We start from the raw sequence: 27,997 nt of genomic DNA on the forward strand, positions 1-27,997 counted from the left end.
GATACTTAGTGGTCAGTCAGACAGTTCATCGCTCCGTTGATAATCTATGAGGTATGAAACCCAGAGCCCCGCCCACGTCTGCAGTTGACTGGGGAAATATCCAATCGGGATAGTTGAAAACCACGCCCCTTTCTCTGGCCACGCCCACACATATCTCCCTGTCCATTCGGACTTGCCTTGTTTAGCGGCGGTCCATCAAAGCATCCTTCAGGCGGAAGTAGACGTAGAGATTTTTTTTTGGAAGTACATTGACTTGCGCACTAGCTGCCAGGGTGTAGTCGGATATAGTTGCTTTTCTCCAAAACTTTTTTTCTCCATGGCGCTGGTTACAAAGCTCTAATAAAGTGAAGGTTTGCAGGAGAGAAGTCGCGAGGAGGTTAAAAGCCGCAACTATTATCGCTTTTCCGGAGGTGAAGCGACTACCACCATTTTCCGCATGAGTTTATTTATAAAGCCACAAACTCGGTAGCTGGCGAGTTACCGCAAACTTTTTTGAAAGACTGCGAGGATTTAAGGGATCAAGACAGTGACGGTAGCAACTCGAGGTCGCAATAGCAAAAGGACACAATGTCGCTTATTAGCTGTTTGTTGTTATGGACTTTGTGGGCAGCGTGCAGTCACGGAGCGATGGATGAATGTATAGACGAGATTGATCGGCCTCAGCGCTGCATGCCGGAGTTCGTTAACGCCGCTTTCAATGTGACCGTGGTGGCCACCAACACTTGCGGGTCGCCGCCTGAAGAGTTCTGCGTACAGACCGGGGTTACGGGAGTCACTAAATCATGCCACATTTGCAATGCTGGGGACCCCAGACTGCACCACGGCGCTGTTTATCTCACCGATTACAACCAGCCAGTGCAACCAACCTGGTGGCAAAGCCAGACTATGTTAGCTGGCATCCAGTACCCGAACTCCATCAACCTGACCCTTCACCTGGGTAAGCAGCTCACATTGCCGTCATGAAAGTTGTTCAAAGTTACAAAATGTTTTTTTTCCTGCACCGTGAAGAAAAGTTGTTCTTGGTGTCATGTTTATATATAACTTAAAGTTTATTTTATTTATTTACAACTACTATAAGTGGGCTAATACACTAGTTTCATTCGTAGTTCATTACTGATTACTCAATACTATGTATAAAAGTGTATATATAGAAGTAATTATGTATTTATTGCATACTTGTTACACAAACATACTCCTTTCCTAGCCTACAATTTGATTTTCTCGTGACTATTCGTTGGTACAGGACTAGTTTTTTTGTTTAGTTTTTTGTTGTTGTAAAACTACCCAAATTCTGCTGGTTGACACATGTGCCGAAATTTCCTTGCCATTCTTAAGCCAGTTGTAATGTTTTGTTTTGGTTCAATTTGGAATTTCCACAACCCTCAGAGCTCGGGGGATCAGAGTGAGTGGTACAGGACTAGCATTAATTCCTTTTTATATAACTATTAGTCATTAGTATCTATTGCATGATTTCTAGTACCAATTAAATAGACAATTAGGTAATCAATAGTGGTTTATAATCTTACAAGTACACTGTAAAAAATCCTGGTTGCCCTAAATTCTTAAGATGAATTAAATTTATGAGTCCATTGAACTTAAAATATGTTAAACTGACTTAAAACTGTTTGCGTAACGTATAAAATTAAGTTAGAACATGATTAACTTAGTTACTATTAACAAAAAAACCTATGCTGTATAATTTTTTTCAGTGTGTGATTATTTTAATAAACTTGTAAATGACTAGTTAGAATGGTGAATGTAAATGACAAACGAAAAAGTTAACCTTCTAATTGTTTAGCGTTAGCTAACAATAAATAATACTATTACAGCATTTATTAATCCTTATAATCCTATATTCAAAACTGACCTAAAGATAACAAAGACTATGAATGCTGTAAGAATATTGCTTCTTTTACCAGTGCATTAACTAATGTTAACAAACAAGGCCAAGTATTATTAAAGGTAATTAAATTTATGGATGCGTAGATGACGATGTATTTATAAGTGTTTATATAAACAACCAGTAAAGCAAAATGTTTATATTTTGCTTATTGAGGGAACTGAAAGTTACTTGGGTTGGAGGGGGGGGGGGGGGGGGGGGGGGGGGGGGGGGGGGGGGGGGGGTGTCAATTTAAATGAACTTTGCAACTGGATGGTTGATCGGATCAAACATGTGGACTAAGAATTTTGAAAAGATGGATCCTGGACCACTTCCATATAAATTCTGTTGTGGTTCCATTAAACAAGAGTGCAAAATCCAGAAACAACATTGTCTCAAGATGTGCTATAGCATGCCTGTTTTTTCTTATTATAGTAGTGATGATGTCCATTGCAATTCTGCACAAAGAGAACCATTGCATGCAAACGAAGATCTGCTTGCATTGCAAGAATGTTTTGACACCCATTTGATATGCTTTTCACAAATTCTAAACTTATTAGTACATAAATACAAGCCAATCAAACAACATTGTTGCGTTGCTCCATTCTAAACATTGTGTAATAATCTTTGGGGGGTTTTTGGTGTTATTTTTACTGTTCCACCTTCAAAATGTCAGTATTAACAAGATCAGCTCATGCGAACCTTCTGCCAATTAATATTTTCTACATTAGATCAGTAACTGAGAGCATAGTCCTGCTGGTTAGATGCATTGTGCAATCCTGTGTGTGTTATCTAATAACTTTAGGCAGTTAAAAGCCTACATGTTTCTAATTGATATGGTTTAAGGCTCCTTTTTTAGTTATTCTGTACTGTCATGTACAGCTGTACTCATCATGTATTGAATTTCATTGAGCAAGAAGCATTATCTTTTGAAAAGGTCTCGGATTTGATTGTGCAATCATTTCTGGCAGTTCTGGGGGCCGTCGTGGAGAAACCTTACCTAAGAAGATACTCTGGGTTGAGAATCGCTGTTTTAGACCAAGGCAGACTTGTGGCATGGAGTGACCTGAAGTTGTGTGCATTACGCAAATCATTGAATTTCTGCCAGCCTAAGCAAAACGATTGGGTTGCAGGAGGTTGTTCTGGCTGTGGGAAAAAGAGCACTAACGTAACCAATTAGTAGAGTCCCAGCAAGCAAGAGTTTCTCATTCCCAGGTAGAAGAAGCTGCTGTATAGTAAGCCTATAACCAAATGTAAGTAATGAGCTGTATTCGACGTGTCACAAAGACATTTGCATTTAGATAATGGAAGAGGAAGTGATTTCTCTTTGGCTAATTAGCAGCCATCTGTTAGCACGTGGTCTACAACAGGCCCAGTCTATCAGACGCTTTTCTAATTCACTTCAGATCTGATTTAGGCAGTTTGCATTTCACTCATGTCATTAGTGTGAAACTGAAGATCCTGTAATATTCAATGTTTTTGAATTTTAGATTATTTCATTAAGTGATGAAAGGTACAGAGGGAGTTGCTTTTTTGCAGTGGATATGTGTATTCAGTGAATGTATATTATTGTGCAGAGTTTCAAAGTTTGCTTAACCGATATTTAATTTAGTTTGTTGTCAATGTTGACCCACTAAAACGTCCTTCAATGTACACTGTAAAAATTCTTGCTGCCTTAATTTTTAGTTGAATTAAATGAACTTTTCTAATCATCTTAACTTGTCAATCAAACTGACTTAAAATGTTAAGTTAAACTTAAAATAGCTGAAACCTGATTTATTTAACTAAGTTAAAGCAATATAAACATATTTGTTGTCTTGACTTTTTGTTATAAAATTTTACAGCAGAAAAAGCAAAAGCTTCTATACCTCAAATGATCATATTTATAACAAGACTAATTTGAAAGACTGTTAAGGATCAGAGTAGTCATGGGACGATAACGTTTTCAAGGTATACTGCAGTTTGGAAAAGTCAAGGTTTTAAAACCACCAAAATTTCCTGTGGTATAAGGTTTTTTTTATTTAAATTTTTTTAAGGACAACGGTATCGCCAGCAGAATAGATCTCCAAATATGCTATTTTAAATTGTAATAAAATCAGTCTTTTTGGAACTAATGAAGACAGCAGAAGTCAATGATTCATTTGAATGATATAGCCTGACGTGTTTACTGCTCCAAAATACTTTACCTGTTTTTCAAAATAAAATATATTGTTTTCAAAGAGGAAAAAGTTGTTGTTTTTTACCCAGACAATTAAAAAGACTGTTTTAGAGCAGTAATCATAATACCGTGAAACTGTGATAATTATATCCAAGGTTATGATAAAGTCAGAATCTTATACCGGCCCATGCCCAGACCAGAGTGCACTGCAGACTAAAAATACAATTTAATTGTGTTTATAAATCGTCTTTTCATATTAATAAGCACATGTAAGAATAAGAATGTTACTATAGAGTCTAAATTATGATAGACAATATTACATTTACATTGTGAAATATTTATATATATATATATATATATATATATATATATATATATATATATATATATATATATATATATATATATATATATATATATATATATATGTGTGTGTATATGTTTTACAAAATTATTCCAAACATTAAAGCAGACACTTGGACATAAAATGCTTTTCATACATTAGACTTCTGCCAGAATTTTTTTTTGTTACGATTGATTGCTGAAGCTTTTATGGCAATATACAGTATGACATCAACACTATATTGACTGAAGCTGCAAAAATTGTTACTTGTAATTTATGTGTGTAGTACTTTTTTGTATATACAGTGGAAGTCAGAATTATTAAACCCCCTGAATTATTAGCCCCTGTTTAATTTTAACAATTTCTGTTTAATGGACACATTTCTAAACATAATAGTTTTAATAACTCATTTCTAATAACTGATTTATTTTATCTTTGTCATGATGACAGTAAATAATGTTTTGCTTGATATTTTTTAAGACAATTCTATACAGCTTAAAGTGACATTTAAAGGCTTAACTAGGTTAATTAGGTTAACTAGGCAGGTTAGGGCGATTAGGCAAGTTAGTCTACAGAACAACCATTGTTATACACAATCGGAAAAAATATATAGCTTAAAGGGGTTAATCATTTTGACCTTAATGTTTATTAAAAAATAAAAACTGCTTTTATTCTAGCCGAAATAAAACAAATAAGACTTTCTTCAGAAGAAAAAATAATATCAGACATACTCTGAAAATTTCCTTGCTCTGTTAAGCATCATTTGGGAAATATTTTAAATTCAATGGGGGTTTAATAATTCTAATTTCAATGGTACAAGTTCAGAGTAGTTTTCCGGTACTGGGTTGCAGCTAGAAGGACATCCGCTGTGTAAACCCTATGCTGGATAAGTGTGCGGTTCATTTTGCTGTGGTGACCCCTAATGAATAAAGGGACTAAGCCAAAGAAAAATGAATAAAAGAATGAATGTTCAGAGTACATAAAAGTTTTAAACTAATTAAATTGCAAAAGGTTTTTTAAAAACACTCATCGGTAGGTCTCATTAAATGTTATTTCATTAAAATCAACAGTTAGAAATAGCTACATTTTATATGTTAAAGTTAATTAAAAATACAACTGAATTTGATTAAATTTTAACTAATTATACATGCTTATTATTACAGTTATTACAGTGTAGAAAAAAAATTCTATGCTTAAATTAAGTTGAACCGATTTAACTTTACAAGTCATTTTAACTTGCATCAATTTAAGCTTAAACTTAAAACATCAAGTTAAAATGTGTTTAAATAAAAAAAAAGTTGCCATAACATAAAAACAAATGTTGTCATGAATTTTTTTTAGTATGTAATTTTTTCAGTGTAGACATGGAGCACTTTTTAGACATCCTATGTACTGGAGTCAAAACCTCATAGAGGATTGTAGATTTGCATGTTTATTTTGTTCTCTCTCTTTATGTTTTTCAAAGCATCTTTGTAGGTGGGAACCCACAAGAAGTCTGGGTCCCAGCAATAAGCTTTTATTTTATGTGCTCTGCCTTTGATGGCTTTTATGTTTATTCTGCCTTGGTTGGGATGGTCGAGGCGGAAGCAGGCATGTCTTAACTTGACACTGCTGAGTCCAGGGAGAGCGTGGAGATTTGGCCTGGCCTAGAACTCTCAGTTAGGGGTGCGAGAAAAGATGAGGAGTCTAGATTTACTTTGTCTCACACTCATTTTTTTTTTATTAACCCATGCCTGTCTGACCAGTCATGATGCAAAAATGTGATGAGACTGAGAAAATGAGTCAACATCCCAGACACTAGCTAATGAAGGTTTGCAGACATGTGCATCTGAACTTGTGCAGGCATATAGAAATAATGTGGCGGTTTAAAGAATGGTCAGGTTAATGGAAGATTGATGATGTTGCTTGTTTTAAATTGGTCTTGTCAGACATGGCCCAGAGGGACGGCATTCTCAATCTTGGTTATGTTGCGTCATACCCAGCTAGAAGTGCCAGATTATGTTTCTGATGTGAGGATATTGTTTGTCAAGATTTGTCACACACTGTAAATTCTAACATGTTCAGTTTACTTAAAAAAAGTTTGGAAACCGATTGCCTTATTTTTGCAATATAAACTTACAAGGAAATCTTAAGTTTAGTTAATTATTGCTTTAAAGTAAGAAACCTAAAACTTCTAAAGTAAACTAACTGGTAAAAATCAAGTTAGTTTAATAGAAAATTCTAGTTAACAAACTCTTGAATATTTAGTAACCTTACTTAGGGTTTTATAGTAAGATTACTTTATTAACTCTATTTAACTAATACTGTTATACCATGTTCAGTTAACATCTTAAATGCTAGTAGTGTCAACATTGTTTTAATCCACCATTTTAAGTAAAGTCAACTAAAGAAACTACGTGCAATCGGTTTCCACATTTTCTTCAATTAAACTGAACATAAAATATGTAGTTCAACTTACAAGTAATGACATTATACAGGTCTTAAATGTAAACATTTTATTTTACAAAAAGAGCAGTTTCACAATAAACATGATATTTTAGCATGACAATACACTTGTACACAATACATTTTTGTAAAAACCTGTTCTAAAGAGCACTAAAGTGCTGTAACAGCAATGCAGACAAAAATATAATTAAAAAGAAGTACAACCCCCAAGCTTACTAAAATGTTTGAAAATCTAACATACACATATATATATATATATATATATATATATATATATATATATATAGAATTAAATACTTGGGGAAAAAAAGATACTTAAATTAGTGTAATTAAACATGCCATTGCACCAGCACCTTTAAACATGGCAGCAAATAGACACTCACAGAGGAACAGATGTTTAGCTTTAAAGCTGATTTTTTTTAGACTGTGAAGTTTAGATTTTCCTACAGAAAATATCACATTAGTATTGTCAAAAGAATTGAGTTTGGTACCAGTACTGAGTTTTGGTATAAATCAATACTGAAATATTAAAAACATCCATTTACCACTAATATTTGAGCGCTACTGAGCTTGTTCTTAAACACCGCTGATTGGCCACTGTGTTCACATGCAGTCCAAACAAAGTTACAAAGACACTGAAGGATTTCAAAGCCATGTCGATCAGCTGATCTGTCTATAAGCTGACATATGAGCTATATGCTGATGGATCGACTAATCGACAGTGCTTTGAAATAATCCAGTGTCTTTGTATCTTTGCACCTGGTGAAGAATGGTAAAAACGATGAGCTTCATAGCCAATCAGTCATATCTGTTGAGCATGTGAACACAATGGCCAATCAGTTCTTGCAATGTTAGTGGGAAATCGACACTTTTAAAATTTCAGTACCGATTGGTACCAAACTCAATACTTTTGACAACCCTATGAAACACAATACATTTTTTAGGTAAACAATGTGTTTTAAACACCAAAATGCTGCAATTCTAAATGTAACACTGCAAACAGCAACATGGCAAAAGCAAACAAACAAAAATTTTTTTTTAAATGTTTGAAAATCCTTTAACAGAACCTTTAAACATAAAGCACAGCAGCATATAGGCACTCGCAGAAAAAAGAAAAGAAAAAAAAAAACACATTAAGCTTCCCTCCCAGCTAAAGCAACACGCGTTGAGTAAATACGTTGCTTGTAGTCTTTGGGTAGTCCGAATTCAGTGCGTAAATCAAAGCAAAAAAAGCAGACCTACTGCGTGTGGCAAAGTAGGGACATCATCCATAACCACTTTTCCTTCCAGTATAATGGCCCACATTGCATCCACATTGAGGTCCTTTAGACATCTTCACGCAAGACAATCAGCAGGCCAACATCTACTGCACTGAAGTCAGACTCTACATCCACATCCTATGAATAGAGAAAGAAAAATAAGTAAAGTTTGATATTCTAAATGACACTAATAAAGCATGTGGCCAGGAGACCAAAAGCATAGGTGAAAAACATTACAATTCCTTGTGCTTAATTTGGTAATACTTCAGTATAGGGACCAATTACTCTATTAACTAGTTGCGTATTAACATGACTATTTAAATCTACACACATTCACAACTTAATTAAAATCAAGCACTTTTTTTCAGGATCTATTTTTCCCCCCAAGACTAACAAGCAAAGTCAGACAAAAATAATGACTGTCCAGCAGCTGCAGGAGGCTTCACTCAGTGTCCACAGTGTACAATAAATTAACTACATTCAAATGCTTCTTATAAGAACGCCTTGCTTTGCTACTCCTTCAATGTAGACTAACGTAATAGATTTGCCTGTACTGTTCCTACTAGGGTTGTCATGATAATGGAATTTGGTACCAATCGATATTGAAATTACAAAAAAACATCCATTTCCTGCTAATGTTTGAGCACTGTTAAGTGTCATTTCTGTTGAGCATGTGAACACAATGGCAAAACAGTGCAGTTTAAAAATGTGCTCAACAGTGCTTAAAATGTTTTTTGAAAATTTCTGCATCAATTGGTACCAAATTCCAGTATCGTGACACCCTAGCCCCAACTCCTCCATGTACCAAATGTTGTTTGCTCCAACCTTTAAACATGACACTATTCTATAGGAACTTTACATTTTTTAAATTAAAGAAACACTGTAATGTAATAACAAACTGCATTAAAAATACCTTTTAAACATTTTCAAGAAATTAAATGCAAATGTGTGAGAGACCATCAATATACAAAATCAATATATTTTGGGGGAAAAAATTATAATAAACCGAGAACCGATTCATAAATGCACTTGGTTTTGCTAGATTTAAGCAGTCAGTCAAGTTTGCATTATTTAGCACACTGATTTCCAATTTATCAATAAATATTTATTTTAGAGAAAAGGGATGTTTTACTATGGCTTTTGGAGCAAGGGTGCACCAATCTACAATCCCACAGCAGGTGACTTCACAGGGTTGGCTATTATACGGAGCATCTTTTGACTTTGTGGCTTTTAACACTATCTTTTTACATCTTAATCCAGCAGGTTCTTCCAACAGAAATTATTTTACTCTCAATATATTACATAGCTATTACACTTATTAAAAACTTTATTTTTCAAGCTAATATTCCTCTTTTTCAAAACAAGTGTGTTTAAAAATGAAATAAATGCATTCATTACTTCACTGGCCTATGAAACTAACTGACCCTGTGACGTCACAAGTTGCAACATGGCAATGCTCTTGCTCCAAAGGCCATAATAAAACATCCCTCTAACTTTCAAATACTTACATTAATTGCATTTGTTTTATTTATTTATTTTTCATAAAATTGGAAGTGACTGGAACTGGAATGACTGCTTCATTTCCAGTCTAAGAAAGCAGAAACAATAATATTACTTACAAAACATATCCAGAAAAAATCTTTAGACTCATCCCTCAAAAAGACTGAAAGACCCGGAAGAACTGCTGTGCTGACAAGCATTACATCAGATGACTGTGAAAAAGTAAAGACAGTTAGACATGCATTATAGACCAGTGGAAACAATCAAATACAAATTATGATTCAAAGATGATGTCCCAAAAATACCTTTGAATAAACTTGTTGCAAAATCTCATCTAGTTTTCTTCTGCAATTTCCTCCATTTTTTTGAAAATTTCAAATGAGCGGTGTGTGTCCAATGCAGCGTTGAACTCGGATCTTAAATTTCTTCCTAATATTAGAGTGAATTCTGCAAAGATCTAATCAAATACATTATTAGTCGTTAATAACATTCAAACACACAATTTCACAAAATTACACAAAGTTTTGAAAAGGAAACAAACCCTCTGCAGCACTTGTATCAGCTGGTGTTTCCTTTATGACTTCCTTCTGGATGTCACTGTCGTGCACAAAAACGTGAAGTGTTATTGACAGGGCTAAGCAAAATTTTAAAACAAAGAAAACAGTAATCAGAAACACATGCAATGATACAATGCAATTCCATTAAGCAACAGATGTAACATTTTAATAGTGTTTAAAAAGTTGTGCACTCTTTTCTGATGTGCAGGTGCAAAACTTACATTTCCACTGCATATCAGCTCACAAACTGGTAGTCTGAAATAAAAAAAGAAAAAATGTATAAAGAGTATAACGATATTACGAACCAAATACCACTCAACAATATGCATCACAATATTCAAAGCTACAATCCAAACAACACTGTAATTGTTCAAATGTATTTGCCCTAAATAGGTGAAACCTTCTTTAACAGTGCAAACAAACAGGTTTGGCAAAGCCCGTTTATACTTTTAAAGTTTCTTAACAGAAACTTTGCTTATAACAAAGGCTTGTTGATGCCATTGTGTGACATTGAGCTAACAAAGGGATGTTGCTTGGTTATACGAGTCATCATAAGTTAACAGCTACCATTTCATCACCAACGTATCCGTCACACATATTCAGTCGCGTCTGGTCAGATTTATTTGTCATTACAGCAATACAAAAACACTCCATTGAGGTAAACGTAAAGTTAACACTGGAATAATTCTTCAAAACAGCATGAAAAAAGACAAATAATATATATTGCGATTTTTACAATATATGACTTGTCTGTGTTCTTCAATCTCTCTCGCATTTTCACAAGTTTAACTTTTAGTTTCATAGGGATTGTTAGCATAAGCACCCTTAACATCATGTGTAAATATGTATCTGCCTCATACGGTGACACGAATCGTAATCGCATCGAAATCCTAAATTACTAACGACACTTACGGGTCCATTTTGAGCAGAAACTGCTTTAAAAATGTAGAAATCCCGGCGATCGTGGGAAAAAAAGCGACTGGTCTGGTCATGAGCCGCTCGCCGACGGCGGACCACAGCTGATCTCCTAACCTGCTTCCGGTTACTTCTTAAATTAATCTTTTTTTAAAACACGCATATTTTCGTCAAAACAAGTGCCACTAAAGTTCAACGGTAACTACTGTATTTGTAATGCGGCCAAAAAGGTTTCGTTTTCTTTTCTTAAAATGTCGACCTACAGCTGTGTTAACGTTACATCTATTTGAATGAATTGCGCCACGCAGTGTTGCCAGATGTAGCTGACTGATTCCAACCCATAACAGCTCTAAAACCCGCTGAAAACCAAAAAACACCGTCCAAAAATCTGGAGAATATTATAACCTGTTTTGAAGTTGAGGAGCGGGGCGAGGATGTCGTGTCCTTGAGAGATCACAGCCGTTGTAAGCGTTGCAAGTACACGATCAAATTCAAAACCGCTCAATCTGGCAACACTGAGCGCGCTCTCGCTCTCTCAGTGCATCATTTGAAATGGCGCACCCGCTCTTTAAGAGCATAACGCCCACTTTACAAATTATTTCTACAAATTATTAATAGTTATTAAAAGAAACTAGGAAGCTGAAAATAGCTAATCTAGTAAAGTATACAGTATTGCAAATAACGTGCAGAGGTCAAAACGTTAAGTCACAACATCATGGGCTAAAAACTAAGTTCACAAAACAGCAAACAATACACAAAGTGCAGGAAATAAACAGATTACTGATACTATACAAATAAAATCAAAGTAGTAATTAAAATGAAAAGTTTACCTTGATTTACTGCAGTACATCTTCTCAATATGAAATCCTGTCCTTCGACCATGGTGCTGGGTTCGGTTGTGAATCGAGATGGGGGATGGGAAATCACCACCCAGTACGCATGCGTAACAGCATGACTTAGCCCTTATAAGCACTTTTACTCAAATTACATTAGTTATGGGAACTTTATACCTTACTATGTCAGTAACACTAATACATTTCTAGTAAACTCAACAATTTGCTTAAAATTAAGTAAACATACTAGAATTTTCATAGTAAGGAATACTATTCGCTTTTACAGTGCAGTCTTCAGTGTTTTATTTAGGGCCCGGCAATGACATTGGCTAAATATACAATCTTCTAAGACTTTCAAAACTTGTACAAAATAATACACCATATTATGTACGCTGAATTATTTTTATTTGAGATTTTAAACATTATTTTTAAGGGATAGTTCAACCAAAAAGGAAATTCTGTCATCATTTATTCACTTGTTCCATACAAGTTTGAGGTTTTTTTTTCATTCTGTTGAACGCAGTACATGATATATTGAAGAATGTTGGAAACCAGTAACCATTGACACCCATAGTATTTATTTTTTTACCATGGATGTAATCTAATCTATTGTTCTAAATGAAATGAAAATTCATCTTATATCTGTTTTCTGAATGGATGTAGTTCTTTTAGGCATGGCACAATAACCGGTTTCAAGGTTTACCGCGGTTTGGAAAAGTCAATGTTTGAAAACCGCCAACATTTTCTGTTACACTGTTTAATTTTTATTTATGTGTTTTTACGACTATTTTATTTAGTTTTATATGGCAACAGTATATCCACATCAAAAACCATTGGTCAGGTCACGATTCAGGGAACATCTGAAAAACAAATGGCTTATAAACCAACATCCAGCATGCTATAGAGCTGAACGGTGCTGTGACATTACTTTATATCCAAAGAAATGAAAGCTCTTCAAAGATGAAAAGAAATGAAGACAGCAGAAACTAATGAAGACAGCAGTAGTCAATGATTTAGTTAAATTATTTAGCCTGATATGTTTACTGCTCCAAAATATTTTAAATGTTTATTAAAATAAAATTTATTGTGTTCAATTGGGGAAAAAAGTTGTTGTTATTAACCAGACATTTAAAAATAGAAACATTTGTCAAGCAGTGATCACAATGCTGTCTTGCCGTTAAAACTGTGATATTTTTATCCAAGATTGTCATATGGTCAGAATCTTACACCCACCCATGCCTAAGTTCTTAGGAATAGAAAAATAGGAATAGAAAAGCAGCCTAACCTTATTTTAAATTAAGAAACGCGTCTTATGAAATGATATCTCTCTTTAGGTCAGACCCTCTAATAGTTCAGTTAACTTGCAACATTTCTTAAAATTATAATAGTTTGTTTGACTCACACATACATTACAAAGCAGAAGCAAAGGTCTGGCATCATTTCTGTTTCATTGTGACTTTTTATTAGCTCATAACCCCCGCTCTGTTCCCCTGACAAGTTCACAAACCCTAACTACTCCAGTCCTGCTTTAAAAAATGTCACTCGTTTCATTGGCGTTAGATTGGCACCTTACTAACGCTTCTGACTGATTAACTCACAGGCCCACTTTACACCTGTTTTAAGATGCATTTTAGTTGATCAGATCACAAGTAGATTTTTTGTAATGTGTTAATGTATGGTTTCTTTTTTTTTGTTTTTTTTTAGCGTGTGCAATTTACAATTATTGTGGGAGGCAATGGAAGGTGGTTTAATTCTGTTTGATAGCTGCAAAATTGTGCAAATGTTGTGGATTTGTGTTAGAAACGGGACTAAAAACATTTTTACATATTTTTTTTGCGTCAAATCAAATGTACGATTTCTGATGCCTAAGTTTAAATCCCATCTGGAAAGCACACTTCAACAACACAACCGCATGAACGTTTACGCTATGGAAGCAATTGGGCTGAATGTGGTTTCAGCTGTTTTTGGAAGTGGTCTAAAGTGGACAAGAGCAATGCCTCCAGCCCCATTTACACTAGTATTTATTTATTGTTGTCCACTTGTGATCGGATTGAAAAAAATTGATCTTTCTAATGAACTTTTAATCTAGTGAATGCTTTGCGATGACTTAAGAGCCAGTTTCTAATAGTCATTTGTTGAGGCAAAAGAGTTTCTAAAGAGTTTTTGTAGACCCATGGATGTCTTCAATCATTAAGACACAGGTTTTATGTACATTATTGTTAAGGGCATATTCTTTACAGAATTTATAATAAAAAATGCTTAATATTCTAGTCTGTTACTTCCAGTTCAAAATTTTATTTAGCAATAAGGTTTATCTGTAAAACGTTTTCAACTGCAAAGTGCATTTCAGATAAAGTTTTTCTTCAAAACACTCAAGGGAGCGTTAGAGGAGGGTGAGAATTTCCTTTCATCTGATAAACCCGGGCAGTCAGTGATTCATTAACTTGAGCTTGTGAATGGCCCTTATCATGGCCTATTTCCTCCCTCTCTGATAGCAGGAAAAAATCTGCAGTGCTTACTGAAAGCCATCAGTCTATGTCTTGCATTTAACTCTGCATCATATTGCTTTTGACGCCTGTCATATTCTTTTTCGTGCTTCATACTGAGCTATTAAAATGAAAGAGTCCCTATGGCTCATTTTGCTTCTGTTCTGAGTTTGTAACGCAGCTGGATTCAAATGTTTGCCTCATGTGTGCTTTATCAGGAGCTGTCCTTGTTTTCACTTCTGTTTTCAGGGAAAGGGTTGGCCGAACATCTGCATGCTAATTGTTTAAATCTGGGAACATTCTGCTTGCATACCGAAAAAAAAAATGTGGCCTTAAATGTGGTCTTAAGTTGCACTGGTTTATGTAGTAAAATGCATTTTATAAGACAAAATTACTAGTATGTTAAATAAGCATCAAGACATTTAGTATTTATACTGTAAATATTTCAAAGCTGACTTTTTTGGTTAGTAATATGTTATTATTAATTATTAAATTCTTAATTTGAATAACTTTGTGATTTCCTCAATATTTAGATTTGTTTTTAAACCCTGAGGTTCTAGATTTTCATCAGTATTTTGGCCAAATATTATTCAAACAAATCATTCACAAATGGAAAGCATATTTTTTTTAGCTTTCAGATCACATATGAATCTCAAATTCCCAAACATTGACACTTCTGACTGGTTTTGTGGTCCATGGTCACAAATGATTCATGAAAAAGTAATTTTTAGTTGGAACCGTTGGCCATTTACAGTATGTCAAGAAGGTTCACCCTGGTTTTCCTCACAAGAGCCAAACTCTTGAGAGAAGAATGCGCTCTCAGCTGTTGTTTTCCTCCATTCTTTGCCTCTTTCCGGTCTCATCCCCTCTCACTCTCTGTTGATTTCTCATCTGAGAGGATACGATGAGTGGTCTCAGTGTGGGAAACTGAACAGCCGAATGTTTCCTGGGCTCCGAGGTCCTTGTCTCTCATCTCTCAGAGGCGTGTTTTTCCCCCCAAACTCCATCAAAGAACTTGTCATTTCTGAAGAGGGACCAGATGGTCCAAATTATACCAATCTGAGTGTAGAGGGTTGGAAAGAAGAGCATGCTATCTGGTTCGAACCTATTGTTATTCTCAAGAAGGTATGAGCTCAGTGTGGGAAACTTGTGTTTATGAAAGCTTTGTAGTTGGGCTGTTCATATAACCGCATGATTTGTTTTACTCCAGTTGTCATCGAACCCCTTGTTGCTTTTCTCCTTTGAGAGGAAATTTGCGGTCGATGTTGAGTTTTCGCTCTTTATTCAAGTTTAATCCAAGCCAACTTGTGGTTTCCACACATTTGCAGTGCCACCGCTCTTAGAAGGCAACGACTTGGACTGTTTGGTGGCTTTAATTTTACCACCAGGGGCAAGGTTTGAGCTTCGGACCACCCAGGGTGGACAAAGTGCAGAATCTCCCGCATTTCCTGGTGATAAAGCCATTGTGAGCCACTAGTCCTTTCCAGATTGTGCAAACGAGTAATGAAAGAGCTCACACTGGGTCTGTGGTGCCAGCGAGAGGAGCGTCAGACGGGGAGCTGCGGTTTTGGTGTCATTTAGGAGAGTGTTGTCCTGTGGGTCCATTTGACTGACTGTGAAATAGTGGAACAAGCCCTCGGGGGCCACTGTTTTGCCATCTCTGATTAGATTTGTAAGAAATGACTGGACCCCGTTAAAAGTTAAGCTCTAGAGATTTAACGCTAGTTTGGCATAAATAAGCCTGTCTGCGGGATAGCTGATCATTTCTGCATGCCGGCTTTTCTTTGAGTTAGGAGCTTGAGACTGGGGTATCTTTTTTTTTTTCAATATATTTATTATTTTTTCATCAGCAATTTAAAGATTACATTTAATATACAAGTAAACATTATATATTTTTAACCACCCTTCCACCCTATCCCACTCTTGCTAGACATTACTTAAGAGGAATTTTTAATTCTATTTCTATTCTTTGTAATCTTAATTTTTAGAATTTAATCGATTATCCATATTATTAAATGATATCAGTCAAAATATTTAAGAACATTTCTTTTTGTGGGGGAAAAGTGCTTCACCTATTTTTTGTTTAAATCTTGGTGGATTCAAATTAGATTTGAGTGAAATGCTTTATGTAAAATTAAAAACTTTGGCAAATGGATGTCTAGATGAATAAAAAATGAATATCCTCAGGTGCACTCATTTGTGATTTGCTAAATTATACATTGAACTATACATGTGTTATAAAGTTCTAATAAAGTGCTTTGTTAACATTGACCTTTTTATATTTTGCCAAATTGTTATTATTAATAATTACATACCTTTTTTATTCATTATATCTTCTCTATATCTTTAATATTTCTTGATTTTATTTTTTTGCTGTACCCTTCATTAAAATGGTTAATATAAAATGTATTAATCCAAAAGCTTGTGAAAGCAGCAGAAGTCTAAAGGTTTATTTAATTTAATATGATTTATTAACAGTTCAACAACTAACAAACACATTTTTAAGAACCTTTTATAATTCAGTTTTATTTACAGTTATTTAAAATAATGTTTATTATTAGTATTAGCATTAGCAGTAGTAGTATTCTATTGCAATTTACTGTACATGACTATTTGTCAGTGTTATTAGTATTGTTAGTGTTATTTATACTGAATTTTAAAACCAAACCGATTCGGTCAAATTCGAATATATTTTTCTGCCATGGTGAACACTTTTATTTGTTTGTTATTCCATCCACCGAGGAAGGACTCAGTAGTTGCTAGTATTACAGTTTTGATGTGTGTGTTCAAGCAGGAATGGAAACTTTCCCACCGCTGACCTCCCTGTATTTAGTTCTCATCTTTATTTATGCGCACACTGGATGTACATTATTCGTCCTTGGTCTTTCAATACCTTGAGGCTTAGTGGCCTCAATGCTCTCAGCTCCACCAATCATCTTGTGTGGATTTGGCTCTTCTCAAATGTCTTTGATTGGGCATGCATGCAAATAGGTCACCTTTATTAAAGTCTTTACAGAATGTTTTAAACACCAGTTTGATGATGGCATATGTTTGGAGAAGCATATGTTTCCGTTCTGTCAGTATCATATTGTCATGATCAGTCATACAGCATCACTCTTCTTTGTTTTGCTTCTTACTTTAGTTCATGCTGTGGATGCTGACAGCTTGAACATGTGCACACGCATGACTGTTTTTTTTTTCTCCAGTCCTGTCATTCAGAGAGTCTTATCAGAAACAGGAAAGGTACTCCCATGAACAGCAGACATGTAGAACTGGCTTTTGGGTTGATGCCAGCATTGCAACCTGTTGCGGAGCTGCATAAACAAAATAAAATCAGCTGCTCTGATATGACCTGATATGCCCGATATGGGTCAACAAGTTCATTCGGCATTTATCCTGACACACCTGGTAATTGCACTCATAAGCAGCACCTTTTTTTCTCTCTTTCTCTGGTAATTATAATTTTTTATGTGTATAGGACAAAGACGAGATGTTAAAATTCTTGTTGTATTTTGTATAAACCATATTATATCCAATTAAAGTGTCAAATAATTTTGTGAAAGCATCTTAAAATATGAGTGGAATAATGTGCTGTCATGTTATGGTAAATAAAATAAAAAAAAATTGTTAATTTGACCTGTGTGCATATTCACGTATATGGAATTATCTTGCGGGCAAAAAACCTAGTTGTTTTAAAGGTAGCAAAGTAAAAAGATTTTGAATTAGTGTAAATTAGTGTTCTTAGATGAGTATTAGCAGATTTGGTTGTAATTAGTTACAAAATGTCAAGTTACTGTAATTTAAATTACCGCTCCAGTGAAAAAGTTAGACATTATTTTTAATTTTAGACAATTAAATTGCATTTAATAGTAACTAACATACCCTATATACTTTAAATATACTCAACAATTCTGTATAAACCAGTTCAGAGAAGCAGTGTAATTTAATCTTTTATTAAACACAAATATTTAAGAGATTAAATATATTTTTCAGCTAAAGAAGGTTACCAAGCCAAGTGAGAAGATGCTTAATGGGGTGGTCTACTACAATATCAGATTTTAAACTTTAGTTGATGTGTAATGTAGCTGTGTGAACATAAACAACATCTGTGAATATAAAACGCTCAAAGTTCAATTCAAAGGGAGACATTGGCTTTTACGGAGTTAGCTTAGCAAAGCCTACAGTAAACGAAGTTTGGGGACTACAAAAAAATACAAGCGCTCACAAACTCTTCAGGTTACGCGCATTCACCACACACATACACCCCGTTACTATTTGTTAAAATTGATCTATTACATGCATAGTGTCTAGCGTTAACAGTATGTTGTAGCAAGGATGTAAACAACGGGAAATGCTGTTTGGCACGGTTAACAATTTAGCTACAAATTTATATTTATCAGTCAAACCGCTGTAAACACCAACAATCTTCAGCAGCGCTGCAGTATCTGTCTTTGGGGCCGCTTTCCATGCGTTCTACATCTCAAATAACAAACCTGCAAATGATATGTGAACGTTTCATATTACTAACACATGCTTATTCTGAATATACAGTTGGAGTCGGAATCATTAGCCCCCCTGTTTATTTTTTTCCCCCAATTTCTGTTTACAGGAAAGATTATTTTTTCAATGCATTTCTGAACATAATGGTTTTAATAACTCATAATAACTCAAATAACTGATTTATTTTATCTTTGCCATGATGACAGTGAATAATATTTGACTAGATATTTTTCAAGACACTTCTATACAACTTAAATTGACATTTAAAGGCTTAACTAGGTTAATTAGGTTAACTAGGCAGGTTAGGGCAATTAGGCAAGTTATTGTATAATGATGGTTTGTTCTGTAGACTATTGAAAAAAATATATAGCTTAAATGGGCTAATAATTTGAACTTAAAATGGTTTTTAAAAAATTAAAAACTGCTTTTATTCTAGCCGAAATAAAACAAAAATACACTCTGGAAAATACACTCTGGACCACCCCTTTAAGAAACAATGGATTAAAAATGTATCAATATGGCATTGTTTTTTTATTTTTTTTATTATTATAAAATGGTCCTGGTTTGACTCAGATGAAAAGATGATTTCTGTTGCGATTTATATGGATATGAAGTAAATTTTCAGACAAAGTCATTTGAAAAGTAATTTGAGTACAATTTTAAGGATGTAATTAGTAATTGATTACTTTTTTAAAGTAACTTACCCAAAACTGAGTTTTAGGTATCATTTACACTAGTGCGTTTAGTTTAAAAAAGCGTAAAGCGCGTCACGTGACCATTCAGTTTATCTTCATTTCTATAGCGCTTTTACAATGTAGATTGCGTCAAAGCAGCTCAACATAGAAGTTCTAGTAAATTGAAACTGCGTTAGTCCAGTTTTCTGAGTTGATCTATTGAAAAGGTCTTTTCATATAATAATATTAATTTAAATATGCCTGGCAAATTTTTTAGGATGTAAAAAAATCTACATGTTACACTGAATAACATTTTCAGTGAGAGTGTTTTATAAATCATATAAAAAATTTGGTAAATAAAATGAAAAAGGACACATTGTAATATTCCAAAAAAAAGTAAAGCTTTTATTATATTATTGTCTTTTACTCGTATGTACGACATTTACTACATTAAAAAAAATCTATCAATTTAGAGATGATTTTGTTTAGTTTCCTATAAGCAGGCCATGAAGCAGCTATAGTTCACTGACATCTCAACTTTAAAACATGCTTTTCAAAAACATATCCAACGTCAGACTCTTCGCTCTGTTGTTTTCCAACAAAGACGTCTTCAGAAGCTTCAAAGCTCTGCATCCAGGTATTGAAGTGTGAATCTGATCTCTCGCCTTCTTTACAGTTTGTCAGTTGCCAAATACAGCTGTTTTCACATATAAACAGAGCTTCACAAGCCAGATGGGAACAGAACTGTTGTCTCAACACAATAGGGTGGGAAAACTCTGTATTTATTATTCTTCATTAGTTCTTTCAGCTTCATCATGATCGCTCAGAGCGGGTGGTTAAAAGAGCTGGCAGTCTACTCCTCACAGCTGGTTCATCATACTTTATGAAAATACCCTCCCTCAGGCATTGGTGACAGCACATGCTTTTACAGTGAAGCATGATTTGAGAGCAAAGTCAAATATGAGGTTTGTGACCAGTGAAGAGTGAAATGGTTGCTTCCATCTTTTAGAGACGTACTATTCATTTTCCAGCGCATGCTACAATCATAGACAACACAGAATAGGGTGCATAAAAATTGACCTTTAGCATATGCTTCAGTTTTTAACACATTAAAGCGTAAACTCAAATTGGGGTAATGGGTAAAAATCCAAGAGAATTCTTGGAAATTCAAGGAATAAACATTTTGCTGCGACAGTAAAACTTCTGTCGTATTTGCTCACCCTACTTGTTTCAAACTTGTTGAATTTAGTTTTCTTCTGTTAAACACAAAACCATTGACTCTCTAAGTATTTTTTTCTTCCATAGCATTTATTTACTTATTTTGTTTGTTTGATTGTTTTTTTATTATGGAAGCTGATGGTAACAGGTTTGCATCTTTCTTCAAAATATCTTCTTTTGTGTTCAACAGAAGAAATGTAAAGAGTAAATTTAACATTTTGTTAGCTTAAATGTACCTTTAGTTTTGTTGTATTTTTAATAAAACAGTATACAAATAGAAAAGCATTCAAATGAGCTAAAACCTAATCTAAAATGTTTCCAGATATTTTTGTCTTGGACATGTTGAGACAGTATAGTCTACCTTTTGCATGCTAAATGAATGCAGAGTTTATTCCCAAGCCATTGTTCATTATCTCAGAAAATACATTAGCACACAGCGGATGTTACAATTGGCAGCCACAGTGTGTTCAAGCGACACTCTCTTTTGCAAAAAGAAAATGTGGCTTTCATTAGCATGTTTGGGGAAATATCAGGTTCTTGAAACAACACCGCAGAACACTTTTTCCTCTTGTGGCTGGGCAAATAGTTGTTTTAGTACCTATGTCCTATGGTTTCCTGTGTTATGTTTATCTAAAGTTCCTGAAAAATAAACTCAACCCCATTTGACTGAAAATTAAGCAAACAATCTTCTGGCAGTTATTACAACGGATATAAAATATGTGATTTGGCAAACCATAACACATTTATTGTTTGACTTTAGAACTGTTTGACTTTTTTTATTGTAATTTTTGTTCTAATATTTAATTATTAGATTAGATTTAATTATTCTATAATTATTAGTGATGGTTTTCCTTTATTTTTCACAGTTAAAGAACTGAATCAAGTAAGAAATATGCACACATTCATACTTTTTTTTGTGACTACACTTTTAGTTTCAGTCCAGGCTGGATTTCAAAACCATTTCATGACCCCACAGTCCACTTCATGAGTCAGATTTTCACAAGGTCCTTCACACATTCCCTTTAGATTATTTGTAATGCCAACCTTGAATAAATCTCATTCATCAAAAGATCAGCTTGTTCAGCAACACTTACCCATCAAGGCAAAAGTTTTGTACATCCAGAAATAGATCATGACAGACAGAAAGTCACAATATAGAGTCAAAGACAGGTGGAGTCTTGGCATCTCTCCTGTGTAAGGAAAGGCCAGTGATTCCAGCCCATGAATCAGTAATTCCTTACATCGCATTCAACTAAATTCAGCTTGTGTTTAAACAACCCTAAATGTCAAGAGCTGACAACCCACCCCCTTTCTTGTCTTATTTATTTTGAATATTCAGTTAAACCTTTAATAGGATTTTCTGACTCTGTTTTTTTAAACAGGTCTTGTAAAGATTTGTGGTGCACACTTTGTTTACCAAAGGTCACTCCAGTTTCCGGCACCCAGAAAACATTGAGTCGTGATTGTAATCGGAGTCTCAGCAGTCACTTCCTTTGTCTCCCCTGTCCAAACATGATCTCCTCCTGAGGAATAACAAAGCAAATTCTGCACTTTGTTGTGACATTCCCCCTGCCTTTGTGTTGAATAATTGGCCAGAATGCTAGTTTGCAGGGGTGGTGTTGGTAGTAAAGGCTACTCTTTAGTGGTGTTCCTGGAGGACCACTTTCCTGCAGTTTTAGTGTGTCAGAAATAACATGCTTCCTTGTATGTGCAAACAGTAAATGAGTCATGTAGTAAGTTTAAAGTAATAGTATTAAAAAAAACAGATTTATCTAGATGATATTTGATATCTGTGCACCCAGTGGGCACTTTATTCTATTGATGAATTTTCTGACATGGTAATGTGGACAGTAAAGTGACACAACAGAATCTGATGGATCATGTGATTAATGACAACATGGCGGATGTATCGCATCCATTACTACATGCATTACATATATTACATATACATAGAACACAAAAAGTGTGAAGTAATTCCGAATTAAAAAGTGAAACCAACCTTTCTACTTTCTAAAGTGTTAATCTACTACCCAAATTTTACTCACTGAAACTAGCTAATCAAGGTCTTTGCATACTGAAGTCGGAAATTTTTGGATGTGTTTTTTTCATATACAAACCGAAAAACTTTGCACATTGTTTCCAATGCATATTAATTAATCCATTGCAAGGGAATTAAACCAATTCAACTATCAATCATATTAGTAACGAGCTATTGTTTACCTCAGTAACGTTACTTTATAATCTTTCACTCACCATTTATTTTAAAATCAGTACACACCATTCTGGTTTCCAGCTGTTCCGCAATCACATGCCACAATTGGTCTTGTATGCCATGTCATTATATTCCACACTTTGCTTATCATAAAAGGCTTTCTGTTGTGAGACCAAGTGGTTTAGTTTCTCTGAAGCCATTTTGGATTTTGTCTTCTGCTTGTACGGCTGCCCTGAATTGTCAAAACACCTCTCAAAATGCCTTTTTGGAAGCGAAAAACAAAAATAAACCCGATATTTTTATAAATTTTTTTTTTCATGAAAAATTTCACATTTATTGTGCAATAGCCTTTACGTGTGTATTGGAGCTAAACTCTACATTGCGTTACCCCTCCAAAAGAAAAACTTTTTAGATATACGTATGATTTTTGTTCTATCAGTACTCATTCAGGATCATACACACTTGCTTATAAACTTAAATAATTCTTTCAGCTTCCTTCTGCATGTATTTTAGCGATTGCAAGTGGACAGTGGCATCAAATGACTATTTCTAGCTTTGCATTCAAATCACTTTCTTTTTAAGTAAAGAAGTAAGACTCTTTCTACTTATTTAATAACAAATTAGATTATGAAAATGTTCTTCACTCGATGAAAAAAGTGTCCCTTTGAAGAACCTTTCGCTAAAGTTATTTGGGGAATCAAAAAAAAAGGTCCTTCTATGACGTAACTTTGAAAACCCCTTCACCCTCATTTTAAACAGTGAAGAACCTCTTTAGTGAGTTTCTTCAAGGAACCTTTCCAGTATAAGGAGCCTTTTGTGGAATGAAAGTGTTCCAGAGATGTGACTTCAAATTTCTGTGTATTGTATTTTTTTTTTTACGTAAATTATTGGTATAATTGAATTTTTAATCTTAATATTTTTATGAATTTCTTCAGATGACTTCTTTGATCCTCATTGTTTGGTTTTGATGAGGTTCACTGATAACCAGGTGCATGCCTCTGCTCTTGTTTACATTCACAATATGATTTCAAGCAGCTTTACTGTGTATTATTTTCGAAGTCCACACTTGGAACATCGTCGTCTGTCTTGTTTGTATACTTGTATGTTTTTGTGCCTATTCTGCAAATCTTAAAAGCAGATTTACTTCATTGTCCTGCGTTGATTGCGTTTGGCTCAATATCAAGAATATTGTTATCTAAAAAAAAATCGACCACGCGCGTACTCCATCTCGCCTTGTTTGGAGCTTTAACATCAATCGTACTAACTTGACTCAAGACTTGTCTTCAGCAAATCTGACAGCAATAAGGATGACGGGAGCTTATTAAAGCGCAGAGGTATTGGCGCTTAAGGAATGTCTTGAATGGCTGCTTTCTGCGTAAGCCTCTTGAATGAAGCGCCGTCCCACCGGAGAAGCCTCGCCGTGTGTGCGTGTGAGTGGATGTCAGGGTCCTATCTTTAGATCTGAGGCATGGGCCAGTGCTCCCCCTCTATCTCTAGCCCACCCTCTTCAAGTTCTACTTCACAAAACCCTTTTGTCTTCTTTTCTTTACATGGGGGAAGGGTTATCCAGTAACTGGATTAGTCTTTTTGTTTAGTTATTCCTACTTGTCTGTTCATACCCCCCATTCTTTCAGCATGCTTGTTTTCTTCTCTCTTATTTCCCTCCATCCTCTCATTTTTTTCTCTTTTCTTCTCCTACTGGCTTTACTTTTCAACCCAAATTTTCTTAATTAGAACTCACTCTCAACTTCATTGGCCCATCTTGGAGAAGTCTTCATCTGTTAAACACCAAATTTACACTCTGAAAGCTTAACCACGGCCTGTGTTTGTAGTCCATTCATCACTGTTTACTTTGAAGTCGAAACTTAACATTCCTGCCGTTGGGAGTAAATTGAAGGGTCGGGAGCGGCTTGAAGGGGGGGCAGGTGACAAAGTGCTCTATTTCAGCAAATTAGAGCACCATTTCTTCATCGTCAATGGATGTCACCAGGGCGTTTGTCCATCTCTCGCTGTTGTTCCCAAGGGAGGGGAAGCACGAGAAGCCTGAAAGGTTTTTGAGTGGGAGATGTTGCCACAAGCGGGATTATAAACACACTGCAAATGCAACAAAAGTTGCTTTGACAGCTGGTCAAACAACGGTTTTATTTTTTTTTACTCTCTGGTAATTTTCATATAAAAATGTTAAAGTAAAAATTTGACCTTTTTATTATGTGATTGAGTCCAGATCATCTTCCAATGAAAAAAAATCATTGCTTTTAACGTTAAATATTCATTCATTCATTTGCTTTTCGGCCTAGTCACTTTATTTATCAGAGGTCGCCACAGTGGAATGAACCACCAACTTATCCAGCACATGTTTTACGTAGTGGATGCCCTTCCAGCTTCAACCCATCTCTAGGAAACATTCATACACACTCATTCACACACATACACTGTGGTCAATTTTAGCATACCTGATTCACCTGTACCACGTCGTTGGACTTGTGGGGGAAACCGGAGCACCTGGAGGAAACCCACTCGAACGAGGAGAACATGCAAACTCCTCACAGAAATGGCAACTGACCCAACCAAGGCTTGAACCAGCGACTTCCTTGCTGTGAGGCGACAACGATACCCACGGCGCCACCGCATCACCCTCACATTTAAATATTTCTCATAATTTATATCACATTGATTCACACATTCACATACTTTTATTGAAAGAAGCTTAAAGTCAAAAACTCTTCCAAACTAGACTTTAAGCAACTAAAATGTATCAAATTTTGAGAAAACTATAACTAATAAAAATGACATAACAAGAACAAAGAGTACTATTATGTTATGTTATGTTATATTATATTATATTATATTATATTATATTATATTATATTATTCATTTTCCTTTGACATCAGGGGTCGCCACTAGGGAACTTATCCAGCATATGTTTTACACTGCATAGCGGATGCCCTTCAAGCTGCAACCCAGTACTTGGAAACATCCATACACACGCATGCCTTTGGACTGTGGGGGAAACCAGAGCACCCGGAGGAAACCCATGCAAACACAGGGACTCCACACAGAAATACCATCTGACCCAGCCAAAAATGAAACCAGCGACCTTCTAGCTGTGAGACGACAGTTCTAACCACTGAGCCACCATGTTGCCTCATATTAAATTATATTATAGTATATTAGATTAGATTCGATTCAATTACAACAATAACTTGCATAAGAGACACACTAAAATGTCATTATGCCCCCCCAAAAATTCATATTTCGAACACCAATCATTTGAAGACTTAAAAGACTATTTAATAATCACAGTGCAGCCTCCAAATACTAATTAATTGTATTAATTCTTAATACTTTTTTCCAGTATCTTTCAAAAAACTCTTATTTGTCAATAGGACAATAGCAATACTGTTGTATGATCACTTCTTTCTTAACATTTTAAATGCAGGTCAAAATATGTGGTTTCATTTTTGAATAAATTGATTGCACTTAATGAAGATGAAACATTTTTTCACACATACTTAATATTTTCTTGTACTAAATTGATATGAAACATTAAAGTAGACATTTTGTCTTTTATTACTCTTTTTTTTCAATGTCTATAAAATTACTTTTGGACATTTTTGTTTCATGTGGAAACTAATATGGGGCTACTCATTTTTTTTTTTTTTTTTTTTTTACAGGTTTCAGGTTTATTTTAACTCCTTTAATCTTTTATTATGTATCATCCGCCCTTTCTTTTGTTAAAGTAACTACAGAACATACTCTCTAGTTAGCTATACATTACCTACAGTTAGGGATGAGTCCACTCAGGAATGTCACTGACCATAATGTGACCTGTGAGATTTAGTTTACTCATTGCCTTGAGATCCGATTGATGGTCTACATGCTGGAACACGCCATACTACAGGATATGGTGCCCTCGGGACGTTCTTGACTTGTACCCCTACGCCTGTACTCCCTGTTTCGCTGACCTATCGTTGACTTCTGACCCCTTTTAACTCAGAAACGCCCTCTTTTCTTTTTTCTCCAGTGAGAATATTGCATAGTATGGACAGTATTGAATCGCTTTTGAAGAGAAAACCTTTGGTGTTCGTAATTGAAGCAAGAGGAAATTAATCCAAGGCTTTCCATGTGGTCATTTTGATACTGTTGATATCAGCGATCACTCGTCATGTGGAAATGAAGTTCAGCTTTCTGTAGTCTGTCCCATAATGTGGATTGGTTCAAGATGGATTTAAGGGCTTTGTACAGCATGCTACCTTGACCTCATAAAACTCTGTGAATTCCAGCAAAGACAAATATTTAAACACTAGAAACGCGTGTAATGCTACACATGAAATCTAGGCTTTTTAAAATTAATATATGTTGCCATAACTTTTAAAGTGGTGACTTTTCACTTACCTCGATTCGATTAGGCTTCAGATGTACTATTTAAAATGCTGGCTTTCACACAGTTCCTTTATGTTGTCCACAAAATTACCATTCCCACTATTTCCAACACAAATCGATTAAGTTAATAGTATTTACAAATTCAATTGGATTGAACATATAAAAATTAAGTTATCCCAACAAAGTCCTTAAGAATTGTGTTGTTTCACCTCATTTTAAAATATGTAGCATCATCAGTCAGCAAAAGTCCCTTTTTGAGTGTGGTAACGTCATCTTTTCCTTAGTTTCTTTTTAAAATAAATATTGCTACATTAATAAAAACAGTACAGCACTTTCTGGTGAGTTTTTGTTGTAAGCAAGAGTTGTCCTTTGCCCTGTATCAGCATTTAGTCAGATAAGCGGAGCACAGACGAGGCACCGGTGGTGTTAAGGATCTTGTAGCTGTCAGATGATAACGTCAGAGGTTAGTAATTAACATTCAGGGTCTGCTCATGCTCTTCTCTTCTGTCTATCAGACGTCTAGCCGTATGATTACTCTATTCAGTTAGGAAGGGCTGCTTTGTCCACTGAAAATGTGCAGCTTAACAACAAAATACAGATTACTACACTAATTACTGTCACCATTGGTAAATAT

At 35.0% G+C, this 27,997-nt stretch overlaps 1 protein-coding gene and 1 long non-coding RNA gene across 2 annotated transcripts in view; one reads left to right on the forward strand and one right to left on the reverse strand.

The window, feature by feature from the left end:
* Positions 1 to 217: 217 nt before the first annotated feature.
* The window catches only part of lamc1 (laminin, gamma 1), a 108,668-nt gene continuing 80,888 nt past the window's right edge, over positions 218 to 27,997 (forward strand). The window contains exon 1 of the mRNA XM_056478093.1: positions 218 to 937. Within this exon, the coding sequence (XP_056334068.1) occupies positions 568 to 937 (370 nt within the window). The 5' untranslated portion in view covers positions 218 to 567. The remainder of the gene's footprint in view (positions 938 to 27,997) is intronic.
* Positions 9,965 to 11,926, reverse strand: LOC130245433 (uncharacterized). The gene is made up of 4 exons (XR_008839329.1): positions 11,887 to 11,926; positions 10,363 to 10,396; positions 10,126 to 10,181; positions 9,965 to 10,041 (listed from the first exon to the last, which is right to left on the reverse strand). It is a non-coding gene; the product is annotated as an uncharacterized LOC130245433 (long non-coding RNA).

This window comes from Danio aesculapii, chromosome 2 (genome assembly GCF_903798145.1).
Source record: "Danio aesculapii chromosome 2, fDanAes4.1, whole genome shotgun sequence".
In the NCBI taxonomy this organism is placed as follows: Eukaryota; Metazoa; Chordata; class Actinopteri; order Cypriniformes; family Danionidae; genus Danio; species Danio aesculapii.